The 26,209-nt window shown below is 32.4% G+C and overlaps 1 protein-coding gene across 3 annotated transcripts in view; it reads right to left on the minus strand.

Annotated features, from left to right (window-relative positions):
- Window positions 1-8,284: 8,284 nt before the first annotated feature.
- Window positions 8,285-26,209, minus strand: part of LOC132742901 (uncharacterized) — a 31,052-nt gene continuing 13,127 nt past the window's right edge. For 2 of the 3 annotated variants that reach the window (XM_060731409.1, XM_060731408.1), the window contains exons 2-3: window positions 13,042-13,149; window positions 8,286-11,389 (exon numbers count right to left, since the gene is read on the minus strand). In XM_060731409.1, coding sequence (XP_060587392.1) covers window positions 9,659-11,389; window positions 13,042-13,140 — 1,830 coding nt within the window. In that variant the 5' untranslated portion in view covers window positions 13,141-13,149 and the 3' untranslated portion in view covers window positions 8,286-9,658. Of the gene's footprint in view, window positions 11,390-13,041; window positions 13,150-26,209 lie in introns of all 3 variants that reach the window. The other variant, XM_060731407.1, reaches the window with a different exon arrangement.

The raw sequence follows: 26,209 nt of genomic DNA on the forward strand, positions 1-26,209 counted from the left end.
AATGAGGGAAATCGGTAGTTCCATATATGCGTGAATTACCGGTCCATACTGGTCCATACTACTCGTAATTCATGTATCATACAAATACCGAATATCGTCTACCTTTTATTTAGCCTTTTTATAAAATAAGAAATTGTCGGCCAATGTACGTAACATAATGTATGAAACATAAATAAGCTATCGTCGGATACCCACGGCCGAACCATTAACATTTATCATTTACTGCATGTTATGTGACATGATTATCAATCGTGGGTATCCGACGATGAAATAATTAAGCATAGCGGCAAATAGCACGACCACGGGGTTGATTAAAATATAGTTGCTAAAATATCCATATAATGTGTGAAAATTATTTGTCTGTCCCGTTAATCTGATAGATATTACATTGAGTTTATGGACTTTGTACGCTTTACATTCAACCTCGTTTTACTAACAATGTCAAGTAAAACAACAACATTTTTATTGTGAACGCCTATATGACTTGTGGTAAGGTGTCCCTGACAAATTTCTATACCATTTTAGGTTGTCTAAGATTTATATCAATTTGGAGGAAAAAAATATATAATATCCTAGCTGTTCTTATTTCTACATCTACCATGGACTTTAAAAGACCGTCAGAAGCTCAGTTTTTTGTTATTTTAATTGATATTTTAACGGAATTTCATTAACGAATACACAGGGTGACACTGGTAAAATATAATAATAATGCTGAAATGCTGATAATAATAATAATAATAATAATAATAAACTTCAAAAGTGAAACAATTAAATACCCAGCTAGCGGTGTGCAAATACTTTCCATTTCCCCCACCGAGTGCCTCAAATTCTACCGAAAGTCACGTGACATGGGCGACCGATACCAGACGGACGATAAATCACGTTAAGATTTGAAGAAATTTCTGTTATAAACTGATATTAATCAGCAACTTTTTAATTGGTCAGATATCACTGGGTCATAAAATGTTGTTAGAGTATGTTACCGCAACTTGTGACCCTCTCTGGTGCGATATTTGTGTATTATGCAATTATTTAGCGTGAAACGTAGGGGTCCGAGAGAGAACAGCCGACTTATGACACTTCGTTTGATGCGGGTTGGGCTAATTTTGAATCGGCATAACTTTTTTAATAATCAAGCAATTAACATGCGGTTTAAAGCACGTGAAAGCGAATTCATTTACGGAGGGAACCGTGTCAGGGATTTTGTTTGCTCAATCAGCGGCTTAATTATCTTTAATTACGTAATATGTATGGTGAAAAAAGTCGCATAAAATGTTTGACGTTACGTGATATTTTTTTGAGAAAAGATAAAAAAAATTGCGACACGGTTCCCCAGATATTAAAAGTATGTTTATTTTCCAAAAGTTTGATGACAAAAAAATAAAAAAATGACTTTGATATGACGATTTAAAATTTTAGGATTTTTATTAATAATCAATCATTTACAGAGGCATTTTTCAAATATGTTATTTTTTATGATGATCCACGACATTTAATGCACAAAGATTAAATAAATAACAATTATCACTAAAATAAGTTGGTTTAAATGACATTTATGTGAGTACCACGGAAAGTGTCTGTTGTCACCTTAAAGGTCCCATGCATAAGACAAAATTGTTCCTGTCTCTTAAACACTTTGATGAAAATTGATTTTTACTGAATTGTCAGAGCAATCCTTGTCAGAAGTAGTATAGATCTGTAGAAAATCAAGATAACTCTATATATTTGTTCAATGATAAATTTGTGTCTGTCCTTGACATGCACCAACCAGAAAAAAACGAGTAAAGAAGGTCACCCAACAGAACTGGATTAATAAAACGTCCTCGATGCTATTAAAACAGAAAACCAGTTTCATAGAGTTAATGACACATATAATTACAACATATGGAAACAACACGTTAATTCTCTCATATATGATTGTAAGCGACAATATTATAATGATACCATCAATCAAAACAAACACAACCCAAAGAATTTATGGACTGGTCTCAATGAATTATCTGGTTTCCCCCTTTCAAAATACCTAAAATAGAACTCACTTATGTGTTGAACCAATTAAAATCGATTGATATTACAAGACATGTGGGTCAGATGATGGTCTCAGTGCAAGGTTTCTAAAGTTATCGGCCCATATCATTGCTCCCATACTTACCACTATATTCAATAATAGCATTCTAAACAATACATTTCCTAAATCATTCAAAAATACCAAAGTCATTTCTATACATAGGGTTCTAAAAGTGATCAAAGTAATTATAGGCCAATTTCTATACTTCCCTTGATATCACTTCTTGAACGTCATGGCAGTTCACATTTAAAGCAATACCTTGAGAAAAATCATCTTCTTTACCAACGTCAGTCTTGATTCAGGTCAAATCATTCATGTCAAACTGCATTGATTAGAATTATTGATGATTGGATTACAGCTATTTACAAAAATGAAATAGTTTGTTCAATTTTCCTTGATCTCTCTAAAGCTTATGACTATGTGAATCACTCTAATATTATTGAAAAGCTTATAACCTTATCCCTTCATCAGTTGCTTGGTTTTCCTCCTATTTAGATTGCAGGACCCAAAAAACTTACATATCTGGTTTACATTCAGAGCCAAGTTCAGTAACTACTGGAGTTCGTCATAGCTCAGTGCTAGGTCTTATACTGTTTTTAATCTATATCAATGGCCTGCCTTTGTCTATGTAAAAAACAGAAACTGGTATTTTTGCTGATGACACCACCCTTTCAACCTCTGATGTATCCCTTAACAGAGTTGTTGAATCTCTTACTCATGATCTTTTAAATGCCAACAAATGGTGTGATTTGAATCGCATGCCTATCACTGCTCCCAGAAAAAACTAAGGTCATATATATTTCCTTAAAACCAAACAAAATCATATTTATTAAAGTAATCCCCGTATTTCATATGAAACAGAGCAAATTGTGTGTAAAGTCTAACCCCCCCTAAACATACGCTTATTATTATTTATACAATTTTGAAACATTGTCAGAATAAATAAAGCACCAATGGTTAATTTTCCTTTTCTAAATGCATCTGTGCATCTAACGAACAATATATGATAATTTAAAATATGCCATGCAGAGAAGAGGTACAGTGCAAATGACTGTAGGATTAATTATAAATCTATTAATAATCAATTTTTAATCTTTGATTAATCAATTATTAGTCAATTATTTATATCCCTCATAGTGGTAACTTGCAGAGATGGGACAGATAGAAATTTACTGGGGTCTGGTAGTTGTTTTACGTTCATGCTAAACAAAAACAAACTTATCGTTGTGGTGGTACATCAATAAAACAGGTACAATTTTTACATCCGATGAACCTATGGAAACGATTGGACAACAGTCAGATCAATTCCGCTTAAAATCTTACTAACTTTGGTAGATAAAGAATCAATCAAGATTCCGAAAGCTGTTTCGTCATGCGAAACATTTGGAACCTTCCGGTCGGACCATTCAACTCATAATTGTTGCCTCTGATAAGCAATGCAGAACATAAACAGAGTAACATTAATTTTCGCGCTATATCCAAGCAACCGCTTACTGGTTGAACTATCCATACCAAAAGGACACGGGTATATAATTGGCATGTTCCTGCAAGATAATTTAACTGAGTGTTATGCCCCTTGAAAAGGTAAAAATGTTTTATCTTGCTCGATATTGGTATTAATGGCTATAACTTGATATTAATTAATGGAGTATATATGTACTTGGACAAAACAGCTTTTTGGACAACACCTTCAATGAGTTCAACCTAAATCGGACAACCACTTTTTAATGACATTGACCTTTGAAGTAAAATAATTGAATTTGGCTTAAATTGGTTTTAACTTTGATTGACAGATATAATTTATGCTTTCACAAGAAAACTTGGGAGTTATTCAGGGACTCGCTCATGCTTGAAAAAATGCACGGAAGGCCTTATGACCTTTAAAATGCCAGTGTGACATAGACACCCAATAAAAGCAAACTTATCACCCAATAGACGGGCTATAGGAATCCAGCTTAAAATAAAAAATGAATAAATAAGAACCGGGCTTCGAACCTTCAGCGGAGAGAGGCAAATGTTTTGAAGTCAGCGACCTTTACAATTCGGGTACGGACGCCCCTATCATCTCCGAGATGATAATGAATAATCGGCGAGGGGACACGAATACCTTACAAGATGCAGACATTTTTTATGATTCATGAATGAACCACCGATAGCAGGTTGATAACCTCATAAAAATATCTTAATTACATTTTTTTTAATTATTTTCATTTCAGATATGACAAAAAATCATCGTATTTTACTATGATAAGTATAACAAACAACATTAATCTTCGATCTTTCTTTAATCTTTAATTTGTTTAAATAAAAGTAAACGGTACAGAACTGTCTATTCATGATATATGAAGTCCACAAAATCCAGCCACATAATCTAGTCATAGAATCTAGCAACAAAACCTAGACAGATACACAAGAAATATGATAAACGGTAAATTTAAATAGATTTTATAACACAAGCATTTTACAAATTACTTGGATAATAAAAAAATTGCTGACTGCTTAAAATGCATAAAGTGCATAACTAATTGTGACCTAAATTGATAAAACATACAGTCATGATTGTATAAAGTATAATTAAACATTGCAAAACAAACAATGTAACCTAGCAAATATAGCAAAAACGAAAAGCAAAAAATTATAATTAAAAAAAAATATGTTACAGCATTTAAACTTGTCTATAAATTTGCTTTATAATACATGATCATCATAACATTGGTAAGGTAAGGCATTATGGTGAGTGCAGTCCGCCCGGTCAGCTCAATAACGAGATTTATAGTTCAGGAGTCGGTGTTTGTTTCTCACCGCTGATTAAAAATCAAAGCACAGAAGGCAATGAATTTGTTTGGGTCTCAGAATGTCAGAAAGGTGAAGGTTGTGAGATTATAAACCAATTTGTTTTTGCTAGTGCAACCAATGCTGTTTCCAGTGTTATTACTGAAGTAAATTGGCTATTAGGCTAATTTCAATTTAATGTTTATTTGGCTTTAACAATTGAATATATATATAAAAAAACATGAGTTGCCTCGCCTGGGATTTTAACTCCAGACCTCTTGCTTCCTAAACGAGCGTGCAACCCTTTGACCACGAGGAAGTGATAAGAAGAGCCTGAGGAAAACGACATTATTCTAAATTAAGGGTTTGCGATATTTTGTTCACGGTAAACCTGGTGTTTAACCACTGATGTAAATAATCATATGACCAAAAGTGTTTTAAAATCGGTGATAAAACAAAATAAATATAACTAGCTATAAAATACTAGCTATAAATAGACTGTTAAAAACAAGATATGTTTGTAAAACATGTATGCCCCCTATCAGCAGCCAATTAGTCATGTGATCAGGTTATAATGACTGATTTTTGACCTAGTGAACAAAAAATCAATGAGGGTTATCTACTGGTCATGACTAGTCACTAGGTAATACTTATTGTGACCGCATAAGTTGTGTGCAGCAATTTAATGACAACGTTATTACAAATCTTACCAAATAATATATGCATACATTTTATAAATCATGTAGGCCTCATTTATTACATCCAAGTTTTAATACTACATAAGACCTTCAAATGTGTATACGAAAAGCATTATTGGTCAGAAACTGTCTTTAAGTACAAAGTCAATATGACGCTGACCCCAAAATCAATAGGCGTCATCTGCCGGCTAAGACCAATGCACCTTCAAAGTTTGAGGGCCAACAGCTCATGGATTGTCAAGTTAACGATCGTCAATCGTTTTTACCAACAAGATAAATATGACCTTCACCTTTGACCCCTTGACCCCAAAATCAATAGGGTTCATCTACTGGTCATGAGCAATCATCATACCAAGTTTGAAGTTCCTAAGCCTAAGAGTTCTTTAGTTATTGATCAGTAACCGTTTTAAACTACAAGGTCAATGTGACTTTGACCTTTGACCCATTGACTCGAAAATCAATAGGGTTCATCTGCTGGTCATTAACAATCATCATATCAAGTTTGAAGTTCCTAGGCCTAAGCATTCTTTAGTTATTGATCGGAAACCGTTCTTACCCAAAATGTCAATGTGACCTTCACCTTTGACCCCTTAACACAAAAATCAATAGGGTCAATTACGGGTCATGACCAATCATTATACCAAGTTTGAAGTTCCTAGGCCTAAGCGTTCCTTAGTTATTGATTGGAAACCGTTTTTACTTACATGGTCAATGTAACTTTGACCTTTGACCCCTTGACCCCAAAATCAATAGGGGTCATCTACTTGTCATGACCAATCATCATACCAAGTTTGAAATTCTTAGGCCTTAGTGTTCTTTAGTTATCACTCGGAAACCATTTGGTATACGACGGACGGACGGACGGACCGACCGACAGACAGACAAATGCAAATCAATATACCCCTCTTCTATGAAGTGGGGGCATAATAAGCTAAAAATGCTGGCTCAAATCAGTATAATACATCTATACAATTACTGATTCTTAAATGCTAAGCATCAGCGCGTATATAATTATTTTGGTTTTCAAAAACATACAAAACAATTAATAGTTTATTAGTTTCTTCTGTTTTATATTGTCTTACACTTATTTGATTTTGATTTATTTTCGAGATCATTTTATCCAATGTTTTAATGTTAAACGACGATTACTGCTTATATATGCCTTTGGTAAAACAGGCTATTGACACTCATTCTCACTTAAGTACGACATTCCATGTCTTCCATGTTCTATGACAATAGGTGGAAATATATATGCCCGAACATTCATGTAAAATGTTTTAACAATTTGGTATTGTATCTATGATTTAATTTGAGCGCAAGTGTAATCGCTTTTGAGTTTGACTTTGCTAGTGACAATCGCTTTTGCATGGAAGGCGTTAGAAAAACAGAATGTCTTCAACTAAATGAAGCTTATTTCATTATTGCATTATTATAGAATATTGATAATTGCTACGCTGTTTCTTTGTATCAAAGACCGGCTGTTTTTCTTTTATAGAAAATGCGATTTTATTTGACCTGTAATAGGAAACAGACATACGCAGTTAGAATTTCATAGATTTCAATAAATTTTCTGTGTTGAAAATATTTTACCCGCGGATTAACATAGTACATCTTAAAAGAATTCACGTTAATTTGTATTCTAAAAGCATCATTTTTTCAAAACCATTTACAAGCTATTAAAAACCGTGTGTTTGACAATACATGTATGCTTATAAATGCCACAACGTGAAATGACTGGGCTATATCATAATAGTGACTGAACTGTCACGTAAATGGTAAAATAATAGTGGAATATTCACTGAGTACTAGGACCACAGGCTGGAGTATCGGACCTGGGATGAAAATATATGACCATATTGATAATAAAACCTGTGTTAATCTTAAAAGTGTCAAAAACCAAAAAAAAAATTGTAAAAAATGACCCCCTTTAAAATATACTATAAGCTAAGAGAGGCCGGAAACTCCAGATTCGAGCCTACGAGCACTTGAATTTACTAAATAATTCGTGAAAAAATCGTTGTAGACAGATTATTCGGTTACGTAAATACTAAATATCACTTGAATTTACTAATAATATACATACATAAGTTGGACCACTCACACCCGTCAGTAGCATCTGATACACTTACAATTCGAATTTCAAACCTTTCCACGGCATTTAGATTCCTTTCAACGCCATTGTCAATCAGCTGTTCGATATTTTGTAACGAGTCTTCTGATTGGCCAATAGCAACGAAACCGCAACGTTTCACACAAGGATGCATAATGGCGTAGAAAGCGATTGAAAGACCGTGTAAATGTTTGAAACTCAAATCTCGTGTGTATCAGGTGCTACTGACGCTTGTGAGTGGTCCAACTTAATGTATTTAGTAATATTATTTAGTAAATTCAAGTGATTTTGACCCGTACTCAGCTGACAAACATGTATTAGTCTATGTTTACGTACCGAATCGTTGTGCCGCATTTCTGTCTACCAACAATTTTTTGCAAGAATTCGCTCGTTTCCTGATAGATATTTCATGAATGGGAAGGGCTAGAGACTTGGGGTCGGTCTCATTTGGAAGCTTAATACAAACGTTAAATAGTGATATAAGTCGTTTTTAATTGTCCGGCCAATTGTTTTCACAACGGCTCGGGAAATGAATCCCTTGCTCGTAGGCTCCAATCTGGAGTTTCCGGCCTTCTCTTAACTTATAGTATATTTTAAAGGGGGTCATTTTTTCAATTTTTTTTTTTTTGGTTTTTGACACTTTTAAGATTAACACAGGTTTAATTATCAATCTGGTTATATATTTTCATCCCAGGTCCGATACTCCTGCCTGTGACTAGGACATTTAATTCCACACTATTGGTGTAAACGCAATCATTTTGGAGTATATTGTATTAATTGTATGGTAGTAGGTTCTTTGTAGCAGATATTGTGAGAACTATCCAGTATTTTTCTTTAAATGAATAATTTCTAAAATCTTAATAACATTTTCACAGATATTTTATTTCAATGGGATATGATAATTTATGCATCTGCAAATAAAATATTTACTTTATTATTATATTAATTGTTTAATCATTGTTAATAAGGCCCAATCTTGCAAAAAGAATATCTGCTCCATATTAATAGATAAGTATAAGTTAATCTTAAATCATACTAAATATATTATTCAAAGTATTAACACGTATTTCTTTCTGTCAATCCATAGCATTGATTGGGTCACTTAGGGACACTTGAAAAATCATTTACGAGTCATAAAAAGTTGTCAATATATATATCACATTTGACAGTTGAATAATATATAAGTAGACAATATCAAGTATTCGTCAATAAGAATACATTTTCTAGTTTTTCCATTGTATATATCTGGGGATTTTGTAAGGTTATTAAATTTTGAAAATAAAATGTAAGCATATTCGGTATGAAATGCATTTCCACGACTTGATTTAAATAGATATAGTTTGCGTAACTTAAATAATTGACCCCCTTCCAAGATGTTCATATAGTAAGATGAAAGAAAGTTTATTCTTAGAAATTTAATAAAATCGCCACACCAACTGCACAAATTTAAGGACCATCGTCTCGATTAGATGACGAAATTTATTTTCTGATTCTATCTAGAAAAGCTGCCATAGGGAAAACTCTAGGCTAGGACATCAGTATCATCTGTACTGGAAATATTTTACATTTAAGATGTCGAGATACAATTAATTATGAAATGAAATAGAATTCAAATATACAAGAAAGTTCATTTTTCAGTTCTAGCATTAATTTATGAAATGTCGTGTTAAAGTGAGAATGAGAGTGTTTTTTCCCCTTGATTCTCTATGTTGTACATATGGTGTAGCGTACCAGATAAGCGGAGTGCTAGATTTTTATCTGACCTGTTCATCATGCAACTTGTTCAATTTATTCTTCTTCTATATTTAGATTGTACATTATATTTGATTTGTTTTTACTGCAAATTACAAAATATTTTGATAAAAATCTGACTCTCCGCTTGTCTGGTTAACTACTTCATACACACTACTCACCGAGAAGCAAGGAAAAATCTTTTATATACACATATATATAGATGTATAAACTGTTGTTTTGTTGATCAATGCAAAATATAAATATTTTTTTATCTTCTTATGGAAGCAACACTGTAAATTGTATATCGCCATCACCGTTGTATCTATCTAAGCAATTATGTGCACCTGGATTTTTGCATGGTATAAACACATTAGTTGTATAGTTCGGTCGATGGAATTTATGTCCTGTATGCCTCCAATGATCAGCATGTCTGTACAACTCTCTACCATATCTATTCCTCAAAGCCATTCCAGGGTTTCTTGGGGCATTTGCCCATTGTCCGTCAAATGAAAGTTTTGTAGGAGCTATACCGCTTGAAAAAAGCATTTTGCTGTCCATTACAGGATGACCAGTAAAATCACCATATTTACCTTTGTAATAAATTGGGAAATTAACAGCATCATGTATATTGTTACAACATTTAGGTGAGAAATGATCGATTTTAATTGGAACGTTTTTAAATGCCGTTTCAAGATGCTCACAGGCCGAACAATTTTTAAGGGAAAATCGCAAATCGTAGTCTATGTCCCAGGGGAGAATTTTCCCTAACTTGACAGCCCCTAACCCGGTACCTTCCTGTAATTCACATATTGTGCCAGTTTCCTCACATTTTTGCATAATTAGTTTAATACCATCACTGTATAATTTTATCGCACAAGGTGACAGAGCTTTCGTCGGTTTACTATTTATCTCAACTTTTTCACAACTTCTAGTTATTGTCTCACCATTTGGTGTAATGACCTTGAAAACATTCCAATGTTTAGAAAAGGATACCCAGTTTGAACTCAACTTAGTGCTTTGGCTTTCTATATGGAACATAGAGTCTGGACAAACAATTGTTTCCCGGCCTGACTGAGCAATTCTGAGAAACCAATCTTCGTATAATCCACTATTTTCTTCAAGACTTTTGAATATGTTTTCCGTTAAATATGTCGTAGTTGTTATAAACGGACCTTGTATATAATCACAAAACAAACATTCATGATATGACTCATCATATCCCTCCATATACTTCAAAGTGTAATTTCTATACACCGACTGGAAACATCCTTTCCTCCAATGACCATTTGATTCACGGAACGCACCACCCACAGCTGTCACATTTATACTTTCTATTTCTCTAACTAGTCTTTCTAACCTTGAATCGTTTGTGAATGTATTCATTTTTCTTGCAAATAAGACATACGGAGTTTTAACATCTTTTATCAAACTGTTTAGTGCAGCCCCCTCAGACTTATATTTTGATGTAATAATTTTTACCCCTCGATATTTATTAACAGTATTATTCGGATAACTTTCGGTGTTGAGTGCTATTAAAATTTTAAAGTGTTTCATAACGCTTTTGACTGAGATAATGAATTTATCAATCAGATCTGCTAATAAGCTTCCATCACCACTTGGTTTTGCTATATATTTAATCACAGTTACCAGTTCTGAAATCGGTACACCATAAGAACATTTATCAGTGACAAACCCTTCATAATACATCGGATACCCGTGATTTCCGCCTAAATAACTTTCCCCACATATATGTTCAGATTTAACACTTTGTCTTTCATACACATTTTTAGAATCCACTTTGATATCTTCAAGTATATTGTTCATGATAGAAATAGCTTTATTCAAATAATCTGAAGTCTTAGACCCACGCACGTGTTTCTTCGCGTTGTAAATGACTTTGGCCAGTGCTATAATCTTTTCTTTAGTTCCCTTTTCTGTTATATTATCCAAATCAAGGTACATAGGTAGACGTCTTGACCATTCCCGAACAGCAGGTTCAACGTATGGCTGTCAGAATAAATAAATATATATTTTTTTATTATTACAAAACCTTAGGTATAAAGTATGAAAAAATGCAAAGGACAATAACTCCAAAAAAAGGTTCAAAAGAGAATTATGACTCTTCTAGAGTCACAGAACTTCTTCAGCATGAAATATAACCAAATATGACAGACAATTTCGTGACGGAAGCCGGACAGACAGACATACGGATAGACGAATAGTTGGACGGACAACGCTACGAAGGACCGGTAGGGCCATATAAACTTCACGTATTCCCGATTTCATCTTCATTAATTCACAATTAAAACTTCGTGAATTCACATTATCTAAATACGGAATTCACGAATTCACGATTCAGCTTCATGAATTTACGATTTCAACTTCACGAATTCACGATTTCAACTTCATGGATTCACGATTTCAACTTCACGAATTCAACTTCGTGAATCCCGATTTCAACTTCACGAATTCACGATTTTCAACTTCTCGAAATCACGATTTCAACTTCATGAATTCACGATTTTAACTTCACGAATTCAAGATTTCAACTTCACGAATTCACGCTTTCACTTTCACGAATTCACGATTTCAACTTCACGAATTCATGATTTCAACTTCATGATTTATAAGTGTATGATAAATTAGCTTTTTATCATCACCTCCTTAAATCAGATAATTTTGTTCCGAGAATACTAACAGTAATTTGTTAAGTGAATTGGCCTATAATCGAAAGTATGCATAACAATGAATTGATTGTACATTGATAGTATTAAGTATCAATGAGAACAAACCACGAATGAATAATATTGTATTTTATGCTTTTCACTTGATTACGCATTTATCCCGTGAAAATTATCAAAAGATATAATTTTTTTTTTTTTTTACTTTTTGTTCTACTAGAATAGTTTCTTTTTATTATTAAAACAAGCGATCATTCATATTTTTTTAATAAAATGAATAATATCAACGCCATTTAACGTTTATTGTCGAACTGATTCTTCAACCCAAGACATCTTGTATCTTATGAGAAATTCGACTATTAGGGGCTACCAGTGGGGAAAACAGATTTTAATATTTAAGTTATTGTTAAGGAAATTTCGTTTCAACTTGTTTTAAGCATAAAAAAGAAAATGTGTTTGTTTGTTGTGTACGATGTATTCTTTTTACTTTAAAAACAGTATTCTGACTCGATTTTCATTCGTGGCTACGCGACTCGTGAGAATACTTTTTTAAAAGCTCCATCGATGTAATAAAATTTCATCTTACACACAAACAAATATCCTCTACACGTATATATGGATGTTGTTTGCGAGATACAAAGTAACATGATACGATATTACATATAATAATAATAAACTGAAACTAAATAATAATAATAATAATAATAATAATAATAATAATAATAATAATAATAATAATAAATAATAATAATAATAATAAATAAATAATAAATGATAGTAATAATAAATAAATAATAAATGATAGTAATAATAATAATAATAATAATAATAATAAAATACATTTCTATTGTTTTTGTCAATATTTCAAATTGTAATAGAAAATGCAGCCATTATAAACCAATCCACTTTTATTTAAATATGACAACAGATTATTGGTCATGGTATATAATGCATTTAAAAATAAATACTCATTTTTACCTTCATTTTGTAACTGCTATACACGAAAGGTATAACAACAAAAGAGCACAACAATATCATGCCAAGAAACAGCTTCAGTTTTGAATCTATATCTTTCATTTTTTCTTTCTGAAAGGTAAAACAAGATAAATAAATAAATGAATTCAAATTATTAAAACTGTTACATAAGCCTTACATTTTACTAGAAAATCAACACATCAAATTATATGATTTTATGAAGAGGAATAAAAAAAATCATATAAGCATTTCAACAAGTTCAAGTTCACTGATGCCATTGACTGATGTCCTAATTCTAACCCTTAACATGCCCCTTAGCATGCTGCAAACAGAAGTGATTACTACATGTACTACTAGCCGTTGCTATATTCGCTGCACAAGGTCATTTACTGAGGGCTCAAGTTTGTTAGTCTGTTCTTACGCCGTTCTTAACACATTTTTATCAAATATTCATACTTTATGTTAATTCCATTTGTACACCTACAGTTACAACCAAATATGAAAAACATCGGTTAATAAATAAATGTTATATGTGATAAAGTGTAAGAATATCATTTCAGCCATAGTGAGCTTGACATTGAACCATTTACAATGTACATGTACCTACCAAATATAAAAGCTGTCGGTCAATAAATAAAGGTTGTAGGAGCAAAAGTGTAAACAATTTTTTTCAGCACTGTTTACCTTGACTTAAAAATGTGATCCTTTACTTCCCCTAAAGTTAGAGGACCAACCATTAACATCGGTGACCTTGACTTTAAGCAAAGTGATTCGAAACTCTATTAAACATTGAATGACTACCCATAGTATCTTTATTAATAAATATAAAAGACATCAGTCAATTATTAAACTCTGTATGAGTAAAGGTGTAAACAACTAATATAGCGCCAGTGAGTTTGACCAAAGTGACAATGTAATCCTTCCAAAAATAGAGGACAATCGAAGGTATGTTCCTCTTTAATACAAAAGACAAAAGTCATTAAGTAAAGACTGTATAACCAAAAGTGTTATATGTATTTCAAGCACTCGTGACATTGATCCCAGTGACCCATTTTGTCTCCGTCAAAAGTTAGAAATCCATCCGCGGTATGTTCCTATAAAAAAGAAAGACATGAAGGAATGGGCAAAAGTATAAAAAAAATCTTTTTTAGCAGTAGTAACCTTGACCCCATACACCTGGCAAGTAAGAGGACTATTTAAGGTTTCTTCCTACAAAATATAGAAGATATCAGTCAGTAAATCAAGTTGCTACAGGAAAATAGTCATAACATATAAGTTAACCACAACAGGTGATAGAGAAGGAAATTAAATAGGGAAAATGGATGTTTATTTGCCAAGCTAACGTGTTTGTAGTATGAAGCTACTATCACGGATAGAAATCTCTCCTTTTTAAACTAAGAAAATGGTCGGAAAGAAGCTCATGAACCTTTGGATGTTGTCCCGGACAGCCAAACAAGCAAACGTTAGTGTTCAATTACAATATGCCCATTGGAGAGCATACTAAATATGTTCAGGGAATTGTCAAACCCTGTAGGTACACATTAAATGAGTTGTCATTTTTCTAGAACTATATAGGGCGCCACTTACACGGCCTTTAACATTTAATTCTCTATGTGTGACATAGGCCACACATCATGCCATATGGTGCCATTTGTGCAAAGTCATTTTAAAAACTTTTCAAAAGTTTGAAAGTTAAGGAGCGGACAAGAAAATGTGGACTTTACCATTTGATCTTTAAGTGAACCTTTGGGGTAGCAACCTAGATGTTGCGCTCTGAAGATTGTGTCATATGGGGATCATTTGTGCCAAGTATTTTTAAAGTCTTTGAATTGTCAGCAAGTTATAAGGCGGATATAAAAAATGTTTTAACATAGGACCTTTAAATGTGACCTTGACCATGAAGGTAGTAATTTGATATTTGCACATCGCCTCATAATGTGGATCATTTCTGCCAAATTATTTTTAACAAATTGGAGCGAATTAAATGATATGAAGCTGACACGAAATGTAGACTTTTTAAAACTTGTCATTTAAGTTAAACCTTGACCTTAGGGGTAACAATCCAATTAATGCGCTCTGCACATTGTCTCATGATGGTGATCACTTGTGAAAAATTATTTTAATAAAATGATCGGTTTAAAAGTTTTGGAGCGAACAAGAAAGCATTACAGACGGATAAACGGACGGATGGACGGACTGACAGACGGAGGTCATTCCTATAATCCCTCCCCGCTTTACGGGATGGGGATTAACTAATAAACTGATATCACGACAGTTTAAAGGGAACGATATCATATTATTTACAGAATTGTGAACAAATTCTTTTTCATAACTGTTTGTATCTGGTTTTGAACAGATCTGAGACTAAGAACACCAGGGGCCATTATCATATATGTTCGCAATAAATATGTCTCACATGAGACACGTAACGACGATATAATATGTGGCTCAAAACATATCTGTTTGTATATTTATAATATGATAGTAGCAGACAAGACAGGTTTTTCGATTTTATCAGGAGTCTTTATGCTACCTTAGTAAATAATTTTGACTTATTTATTTGTAGAGACATTTAAGCACGTACGTCTGATAATCTAGATTATGTAACAGACGATAATTTTAGACACGTGACTATGTTATCAGATGAATATGTGACTCATACCGTTATCGAACGCCATTCACAAACTAAAGGCCACGCGAATAATAATGGTATTTTGTTACTTGACTTTTGCAAGCAGACAGGTCTGTCATGTCGGCGGTTATAAGGGAATGGGGCGATATACTTTTGTTGGCCATAGAGGCTCTAGATTAGTTGCTTATGTTACTGGTACGCAAAACCTTTCCAAATTTGTTAAACGTTTTGATGTTTCAGAACCGAATAATTTACAGTCGGACCACTTTTTAATTTTTTTAACTCTCTGGCGTGGGTTCGATCCCCGGGAGATGCTTTGGCATTTTAGCGCGGAGGAAGGTAGTCTAGTACTGGTGTAACTCTCCAGGAACGATGGTTAGGAAACTTCCCGCCTATATGACTGAAATACTGTTCGAAAATGCGTAAAATGAAACAAACAAACAAATTTAAACAATTATATTATTAAATATGATAATCCTAGCAATGCAGGTAGAAGCGATAGTCATTATCGTGTTTGTTATAAATGTAAATGGTCAGGTGATTTAAAATCGGATTTTACAGATGAATGGTTTACAGAAATTAAAATGTTCATACGTGCTAAAAAAATCTGCTCTTGATGTGCATAGTACGTGTAGATAGTTTTACAAATATATTGGACGAAGTTACGTCCCCTTCATTGAAGAGAAATATCGATGTTAATAATGAAGAAAATGGAGTATTTCGGATCAGCCTTGGTTCACTGAAAAAATAATTGTAAAAAAAAGCGAAGAAAAAAATTAGTTAAGTTAATACCAGATCACAATATAAAACATGTATTAGGAAATGAAGATGTGATTTTGACAAAGCCGAGTCTTTGAAACTTGCATAAGCTAGATTTAAAAATGCAAAATTGGAATATGTTAATTTAAAGGGATTGCTGTTCATTAAGCAGCCAAATATACAATTAGATAATTTTGCTCATTATTTTGAATATGTGAATAACCGAGATGATTCATTTTATACACCAGATAAAAATGTTATATATCTTATTAAGATATATGAAAAGGAAGGATTTAGCATTATGTTTGAGGGAATAATTGTACAATTAAGTGAGGGATAACATAATCTATTGAACAGCACAAATCTGGTAAAAATGGTGACCCAGGTGCATTTTTAAATGATTTCTGTGCATGGTAAATGATGCTTTTTTTAATTATTTAACGGAATTTTTGAGACAGGCTATTTTCCTGAAAGTTGGAAGTTCCATTCGATAAAAATGTTACTTAAGAAGTTAATAATTTCAGAGGTATAATTTTGTTAAACGTTCTTGGAAAATTGTTTACCCGAATATTAAATAATACGTCAAGCTGGACACAAAAATACAGTGTTGATATCGAGGCCCAAACATGTTTTCGATCACATATAAGTATTGTAGATAACATTGTTTGTGCTACATGATTTAAGAAGTTACATGATTATTAAAGCGATTGTGCAATTTTCGATGTTACTAAAGCTTTTGACTACATTGTTAGAGACAATGATTAAGCTTGACATACGTGGTCACATTTTAAATATCATACTTTTTATGTATTCGTTAGTGAAAGCAAAAATAAAGTTTTGTAATGAACTAAGTGATGAATATGTACGTACATAAGGCGTTCGTCAGGGAGAATGTTTATCTCCCTTTCTTTTTTTCAATGTCTTAGACAGTTTTACCAATGGTAATGTACCTGGGATAAATGTTGATATGTTCATAGTACTTTCTATATATATTCTATATGCTACATTCTATATGCTGATGTTATTGTTAGAAGTAGCGTTAGAGGAGTTATAGTGTTGTTATATTTCTTGTCCTTCGGGATCATTGATGCCAGCACTATTAAGTGTTGAGAATTCAATACCTGTCAAGCCGGTGCTAAGGGGCGTGAGGGATGTTGCACTTTTCATTATCCCTTATGTATAGACTCAATCAAACCAAGAATGCAATTTTCATGTAATTTTGTAAATTAACATGAAAATTAGAACAGGACATATTAACATCGTGTTTTATAAAACTTTTCAGAAATCAACGGTTATGCTATACACAATCTTCCTTCCTGCTTCCTACATTAATTGTACCTGGATTGATTTTAAATTAGTTACAAAGGTTAATTAACCTCTTAATGTAGTGTGAGTAATTACAATGTGCCGTATTCAAAATTCAAAGACAAATATGATATTTTGAATGAAACTCGATATTGTCTTTGTATTTTTGTAGTTTAGTATCTTTAGCAAAACATGATTTAATTTCAGATCTTAGATATCTTGCTATAAAACCACTGAAAATATTTCATTGTAAAATGTAAATTATACCCAAGTGGAATTTGGTAAGAATATCTGATGTCATATTCTAATTAAGGAGGACATTAATCTACTATAATTTGGATCAGCGAGTTGGTGTATGATACATATGAATGTTTATTTACAGATGCATTGTTATTATCAGGATATTTCAACATGTAATTATGTGTAAATTTCAAATGTTTTGTACATTAATACTATACAATGTCTTGCCATAAGTAATGCATTGTATACTCTCATGGACCATATTGCCTTATGGAATATTAAAGATAAACGTATCAAATTCATAGATTATCCATTATTTTAATACACCAAGCTATCTCCTTCGGAGGTAATCGGTAAATCGCTCTGTTGGTACTTTCGAACTAGTGCATGTCGCTGAAATTAAGTGTCAACAAAGGTATATTGTTACATTATTATAACATTTTGTAAGCTCTGCATCGAATATTGAAAATCAAAAGAATGCTATACCATGTAGCTTTGTTTCCAGAGAACGTAAAGCTAATGAATTCTTGTTTGATTTGTAGCTGTGACGGCGTTTCCCATTTCGCAAATTTACCATTGAAATGGGTTGTTTCATCTTTAAAGAAAATATACAATCGCATCGTTTGTATGATATTTGCACATAACAGTCAGTGCGATGGGCCCTGTAACACCGCAATTTGGGATCCAACGCACTTTGGTTCCGATCCCAAAGTGTGTTACACTTCGCATCGTACTTTGGGGTCCACCTCATTTGGGGTCAAAATCGAGGTCGGACCCCAAAGTGCGTTGGACCCCAAAGTGAAGTGTTACAGGGCCCGATAGCATTTAAGTCAATTTGATGGGTTTGACTTGACATATGACGCACTTTTCAATCGAGTACAGCATTGTTCTTACTTTGACATCAGAGACACGTGTTTATTTGGTGTTTAAAAGAATATAATTATATAAACAAATAGATGTTCGAGTTCCCCAAATTTATAATAACAAACATCTCTTTTAGAGAAAGAAGCTATTTCTTCGTAAAGTGTATAGTAATCTATATAAACGTCAAGAGTATCTTATTAAAAGCGACATTACAAAAGTGAAGCATTTTTAAGTTCTCCATACACGATTGCTGTTTATATATGAAGAAATCTCACCTTTTTCTCTAAAAAGGTGTTTTGCTGTATTATTAATTCGTTATAACTATTCCTTACAGGTTTTAACTTGTTTGCAATAGAACCCTTGCCTAGCAGCTGGAATAGTCACAAGAACGAACTCCAAATCGAAATTTGTTCACAAACAAAAATAAATAGATAAACAATAATAAAATAAAAATAAATATTCAAGTAATAAAATAGATTAGCTTGTTGAACATAAACTATTCTATGATAATACCGGCAGGAATAGCAGAGGACCTCGAACATCTTTTGTACATATAAGTCTATTGTTTTGAACACCAAATAAACACATACGTTTCTATGATGTCAAAGTAAGAACAAGGTTGTACTCCATTGAAAAGTGTGTCATATGTCAAATTAAACCCTCGCAATTGACATTAATGGTATCGGGCCCACTGCACTGCGTTACAATCGAATCCACCTCCATCTGCGTTGTAATCAATTTTGTCAATTCTTTTATAAAAAAGGCAATAACAATTTTAAAAAGTTCCAAACAATGGTTGTTTTGTGCAAGTATTATAGAAATGATGTGATACTGGTGTACTTAGGGATCGTTTTGCACACATTTGTACGTGTTTTAACCAAAAATTCTTCGTCAAACTGTACAGAAATGTTTGCATAAATGGTGCGTATAATAAGTTGAAAGAGTACATATGTGGGCTCCAGTCTCACTAGGGTTTTCCAGTAAAACGTTAAAACATAAAGTAAAATTCAGTTATAAAGTTTCCGGCCACAGGAAAAGGTCATATTTTATCCACCGCTTCTTCGACGAATTCTCCATCGTCGCTGCGATGGATCCACCACTTCTGTCGAAAGCTATGGCCAGTGTGCTTTTGTTTGCGATATGCTCTAGCTTGGAAGTAGCGACAGGGCGATTTATCGTATACATTCGAGATAAAGAGATAGCTCTGGTTTTTTTACCAGGTGTTCTTATTGAACTTTTGAAGGTCCCCCGATCATCACGTACGACATTCGTGTTTCTTTCCACGTTAATACACTAAGCTGTTGCTAAGAGAGGCGGACGAATTTATCAATACCCAGGTTGAAAACTTTACGATTTTGTCGTGTTGTGTTTTCTCTAAGGCTTTCGGTTTTTTTTCTATTTAGATAAGGTTATTAAAACTGTTGGAAATGGCTGCACTGAGTAAACATGCTCTTTTAAAATAGCATTTATCAAATTGACATGCATTTTCTATACTCGATTTGCCTTTATCATGAGTGCATTATTTGTTTTTGCAGTAAAGAAAAACAAAATGCGTAAAACTGATAACATATCTTGGGCTATCAATTTTGCCGCGCGGCATTCAAGTTTGCTTGCATTTTATATTGATTGGCGTAGCCTTCATGTTAACAAAGTACTTAAAAATATGTAATTTAATAAAATTACTTCTTTTATTAACAACCAATTCCTTGCATAGCCGCATAGGAATAAAGTCATTTACTTTCATATTAAAATATCTTTGATTAACACAACTTTGATTAAAAGCTCAGATCATTTTAAAGGGACTCCACTTAGGTTTCTTTAATATGATTGGACAGGAAATGTTGTTCAATATTTGCATATGACGTCAGACAGAACACATGCATATTTTCGTGCATGCACATTTCCTTCAAAATACTCACTTTCGGCCTCAATACAGCTTTTCGGTGATTTAATTCATTTTTATAAATCTGCAATGGGGACAGAAACATCACAGATACCATGTCATTTCCTCAAATGTATATCAGTGATTTAGCTCACACGTTATTGTTTTTGTTATATATTCTAACACTATTTATATTTTGTCACTATAGACAAAGAATAAAACAGCTGGTGTTAAACTGCCAATAAACACTGGTTAGGCACTACTTGAATATGCGGCTGTTATGTTTTCTCCTTCGATTATATAGTTTATTAGAGTCTTTTAAAGCATTAATAAAAAGGCATTTTTATTTATATTTTCAGTACTTATAGTGCTTTCTTTTTATACAATACTGGTTGGAGAGATAACTCCGACACTAAATCACATACTTTTTGTAATATCTTAATTATCTTCCTATATATTTTAAATATTAAACCACCTAAATAAGGTTCAGTTCAAAGACTTCACATTACTCCACAAAAATTATGTATGAAAATGAGAATTGGTACTTATTTAAGGTCCTGAATGGGGTATACAAAACATGGTCTTTTTACCCCTCAACAGTAGATAAAGTCGACACTTAAATTTTTAAGTAAAAAATGACAGGAAATCAGCATCATTAATTTATTTTTACATCTTATATGTTTTAACTATTTTTTATTGATGTAAAAACAAGTTTTCAAAAATATTTCTCAAGTAAGTGGCCTGTGGTCAATACATTTCTAACTACCTCATTGTAATTTGGTAAAAAGAACGTTTTGAAGCAGTTTTTGCCAACGAAAAGTTTTGGTTAATTGAAAAATATTAAAAAGTTTACCAACTTATAAAAAATCATCACATTCTGTCATGCTCCTACACTGCTAGGTGACCATATGCTTTTTTGTTGAAAAACAAAGTTATAAAAATTATATTTATCAAGTGTCGGGGTTATCTATGCGTCGGAGTTATCTCTCCGACCAGTACCGAAATAATAAACTGTGCGTTCTGTTAGTTAACGGTACTTAACACTTAAAACAAGAAAGGAAACACACACGGAACGTATGGTACAAAAAATGTCATTAGCTGTAACCTTTAGGTAATATCTATTGTATGACACAAAAAACATCATATTCAATCAAAATCAGACTGAAAGGTCCAGACGTAGACCATAGGTCGGCCATTTTATAAACAGTTTGTGATCATTTAAATCGCGATAAATGGTGAAACATAGTCTTTTCTAAATAGTTTTTGTCATGCTGCTGTTAAAATTACTAAATGTTATATTGTTTATTGCTTAATTTTAGATATTAAAACTATCTTTTCTTTGTAACTCAAAGTAATCTTTTTTCAACAAGCAATAACATTTAGAAAATGATGAATGTTTCAGATGTATGCACATATGTGGCTTTTTGCAGAAATGAGTAAAACGTTGTTTTGCTATTCGTAAATATCTACAAATTATAAATAATTTGCACAAAAACTTAACTAAAATATGTCGATTTTGAGCAATTTTAACACGAAACAAATGGAAATATGACATTACTGTGAAATAAGTGATGACGCAGAATTAGTGATGTTGAGAATACTATTAGGTATAGCAGTTCGTTTTGATGACGACACCGATGATGAAGTGTATAAAGTTTTTAGTAAAAATTTGATTATTTAAGCGATATTTCGATGATGATGATGATGATAAGTGATCAGTTATAATATTTAATAAGTTTCTGAAGCAAAAAACCTAAGCTCCCTTTGAAACAAAGAAAGGCGAATTCCGACGATGACAATGACAATAATGTGTGGTCAGTAAGTCTTTGAAATGATCAAATCTGACACGGATATTTATATGAGCCGCGTCACGACAAAACCAACATAATGAGTTTGCGACCAGCATGGATCCAGACAAGCCTGCGCATCCGCGCAGTCTGATCAGGATCCATGCTGTTCGCTTACCAACTCTATTACAAGTAGAGAAACTGATAGCGAACAACATGGATCCTGATCAGACTGCGCGCGGTTGCGAAGGCTGGTCTGGATCCATGCTGGTCGCAAACGCACTATGTTTGTTTTGTCATATTTATTGGTATAAAAGTAAAGATTTCAAAATTTAGCATAGCCTCAACCGTTATGTACATAGATAATCTGTTACAATAAAATATTCAAACATATGTGAACCCACTTACTATCTCTTATTGGTTATCATAATTCATTATACTTCCATGTTTCTCTTCTAGCTAACTGACCACCTCTTTTAGATACAAGCACTATAGTGTTTTTTATTTGTTTCAATATTTACAAGTTTGCTACTAATGCAAAACTGTTTTGCAAGATAATTTTTTCCTGTAGACAGACAATAGTATCTGAAAGACTCAAAGTAATGCTATATCATCTGCAAACATAAGTGAAACTAATTCAACAATATCAGGAAAAAGTTGGATACCTCTGATACCATTTTCACCATTGAAATATACATTTTCTAACAATGTTGAACTAAAACTACAAGTAGGCCGTTAAATTGCAATTGTAATATACACTTTACTAAGTAAAGAAGTGCAATGCCCGTATAATTATTGGGGTAATTTTAATTTCCTTTCTGATGTTAAGGAATAATTATTGAATATGCTCAATTAGTCGGAAATCCGTCTTTTGAAAAAAGTCTATTGAATAATTTACGAATATACTGTGATAAATATTGAATACCGTAAGCAAGTTGCTGCTGGAAAAGATAACCACCCGTTAAAGTGATATATTCTTTTCAATATCTCTCCATCAGATATATCAGTTTTTATCAACCGGTCAATTGTATACTGATTATACGGTCAATGCACACAATATGTTAATCTTCGGTGATTTTTCGGATGAACGCAGTTAGATGGTGTAGACCTATGAAACGTTTGATACGTTTGATACGTTTATTTTATTTTCAATATTCCATAAGGCTATATAGCCCATGAGGATATACAATGCATTATATATGGCAAGACAGTATATAGCATAAATGTACAAAACAATTTAAACAGCGGAGAAGGTTTACAAATAATTAAATGTCTTCCTAATTAGTATGACATCAGATATTCTTACCAAATTCCACTTGGGTTTAACTTTAATTTTACAATGAGAATTTTTTTCAAATATTTGAGAACAAGATATCTACGGTTCTTTCAATCGAAAATTACATCATACTGTACCGCATAAAATGTTAATTTCGAGGAAAATGTAACATATACCCATGTGAAATTTCACATTGCACAAAATGAAAACCGAAACTCTATTCTATAAGCACATTTAGGCTAAATTATAAATGCATTTGGTAATAACATGCAATATATAGTATAACAACTCAACATTACATGAAAAGATATCTACTATGAATACACGCAACTGCACCTATACTGTATACTTAACTCTCAAAAGATATTTCATCAAAAATAAGTGAGGGATTCTTGTCAATAATAATATCTTGAATCTTGATCTTGTCGAAACGAAACACAAGATCAACATATTACATTTACATTCACACGAAATAAAAGTTTGTTTACACATTTGATATCAATCCAGGTACAATCAAGGAATGATTGTGTATAAGTAAGATACAGTACCTAACTTGTATGATAAAGTTGACCTTGTCAATATGAAAAACACAAAGTCAACTTATGTAATTTATATCACTTTAGTGTATCTTTAATACATTTATATTTTATCAATTGTACCTGTTTTACATATCAAGAAAACATACACAAATCAAGAAACATACACATATCAAGAAACATACACATATCAAGAAACATACACATATCAAGAAACATACACAATATCTGTATACATACTATAAATAACTATAAATCTACATAACTATTTAAATCTGCTTACGAACTATATATAATTTCCCTCCTAATCTGAAAAGCACTAGATACAAAATTTGCAAGATTTCGAGTTAATTTTTCTTTATCTGTATTTAACAATTCTAATAATTTTTGCATATTCGGGCGTCTCCAATAATAGGACGGGATAAAAGTTGTCTCGATTCAGCGTATACATTACATTCTAATATAAAATGAAATTCTTCTTCTAAAATACCACATGCATAACAGATTCTTTCATTTATAGGTGTACTATTTGGTTTCGTCCATCTACCAGTTTCAATATGTAATCTATATGAGGACACCCTCAGACGTTCTAGTTCGCAATAATATTTTTTAACATTAACTAACCTAAGGTATGGTTGCAATTTAAAACATGATATTTGCCTGTAAAATAATGCTCTACTGGAATCCTGTAAACGACTTGACCAGTTTTGAACAAAATGATCTCTTAATCTTTGTTTTACCACAAATAAAAACATATCAATATTTCCAACACTTTGCATAAGCCAGGCGTCATGGAACCCTAAAGAACACAAAAGAGACTTAACTAAGAAGCACCAATTTGCTTTATTAGGATGGTTTTCGAAATCAGTTTTCAATAGATTATACACTTTATATACATATTTGTTACTTTTTGTATGAATAATTTTTATCCAATATTTCAAAACATTATAATGTCGGAGTGCTTGAAAGGAAACTCTACCAAGCTCACCATAAACAAAATCGTTTTGAGTGCTTTTTTTCACACCTAAAATACTTTAGCAAAATTGCATATGCACTCTTTCTATATTGTTACCTGTAACAAAACCCCAAACTTCGCTACCATATGAAATAGTTATACTGAACTAAGTGTTATAGCGCAATAGAGTAGGTAAACTACCGGTTTATAATTTCTAAATGCCCCACGTGTTGTAAGATCGAGACAGCGTATGTCCATGTACTTATTTTGGTAAAGATATACTCTTTTCATTCGGATTAAACTTAATAAATGTCATTTCAATAGTATTTTAAAACATTTTCAAAACGAGACAAAAAAATTGTTTTTAAGTTGCCCTTTTTACCCCTTTAAACACAAATTTTGCCCAAACACTCGGCCATTTTCCCTTAAAATTTTTGCAACAATAAAGAAAGGGGGGAGGTTTTCATGGCAACAGTAAATATCAAAAAAAAAAGACCTTTAAATTTTTTGTTTGAAAAAATTTAAAAATTTTTATCACAATTGTCATTATTTATAATATTGGCAACCCGATGGAAATTTCCTGTAAAATGTTTGCATATAAACTCTTGCGGTTTGTTTGTTTGTTTGTTTCTTTTGACACCTTTTTCAACAGTATTTCAGTAATATAGGCGAACTCCTGCGGTATTTTTCGCAATTGTAACAATTTTATTCATAATTCATAATACACACATTCGGTTACCAAGCAATCATTGATAACGTTAATGGGAAATGACAACTTTCAGTATTTGTTTTGATTTCAAAAAATCTTACATAATCCATCAAACTTTTTGTAATATTGTATTGCAACCATTTTGATTAACTAAAGTGAAACCATCACTGCCAGTATTTCTGGCGAATCTTACGTTGATAATATAACAAGAGAAAACTTTACAAAA

The sequence above is a fragment of the Ruditapes philippinarum genome, unplaced genomic scaffold (assembly GCF_026571515.1).
Source record: "Ruditapes philippinarum isolate M1 unplaced genomic scaffold, ASM2657151v2 ctg1300_1_1_1_1, whole genome shotgun sequence".
In the NCBI taxonomy this organism is placed as follows: domain Eukaryota; kingdom Metazoa; phylum Mollusca; class Bivalvia; order Venerida; family Veneridae; genus Ruditapes; species Ruditapes philippinarum.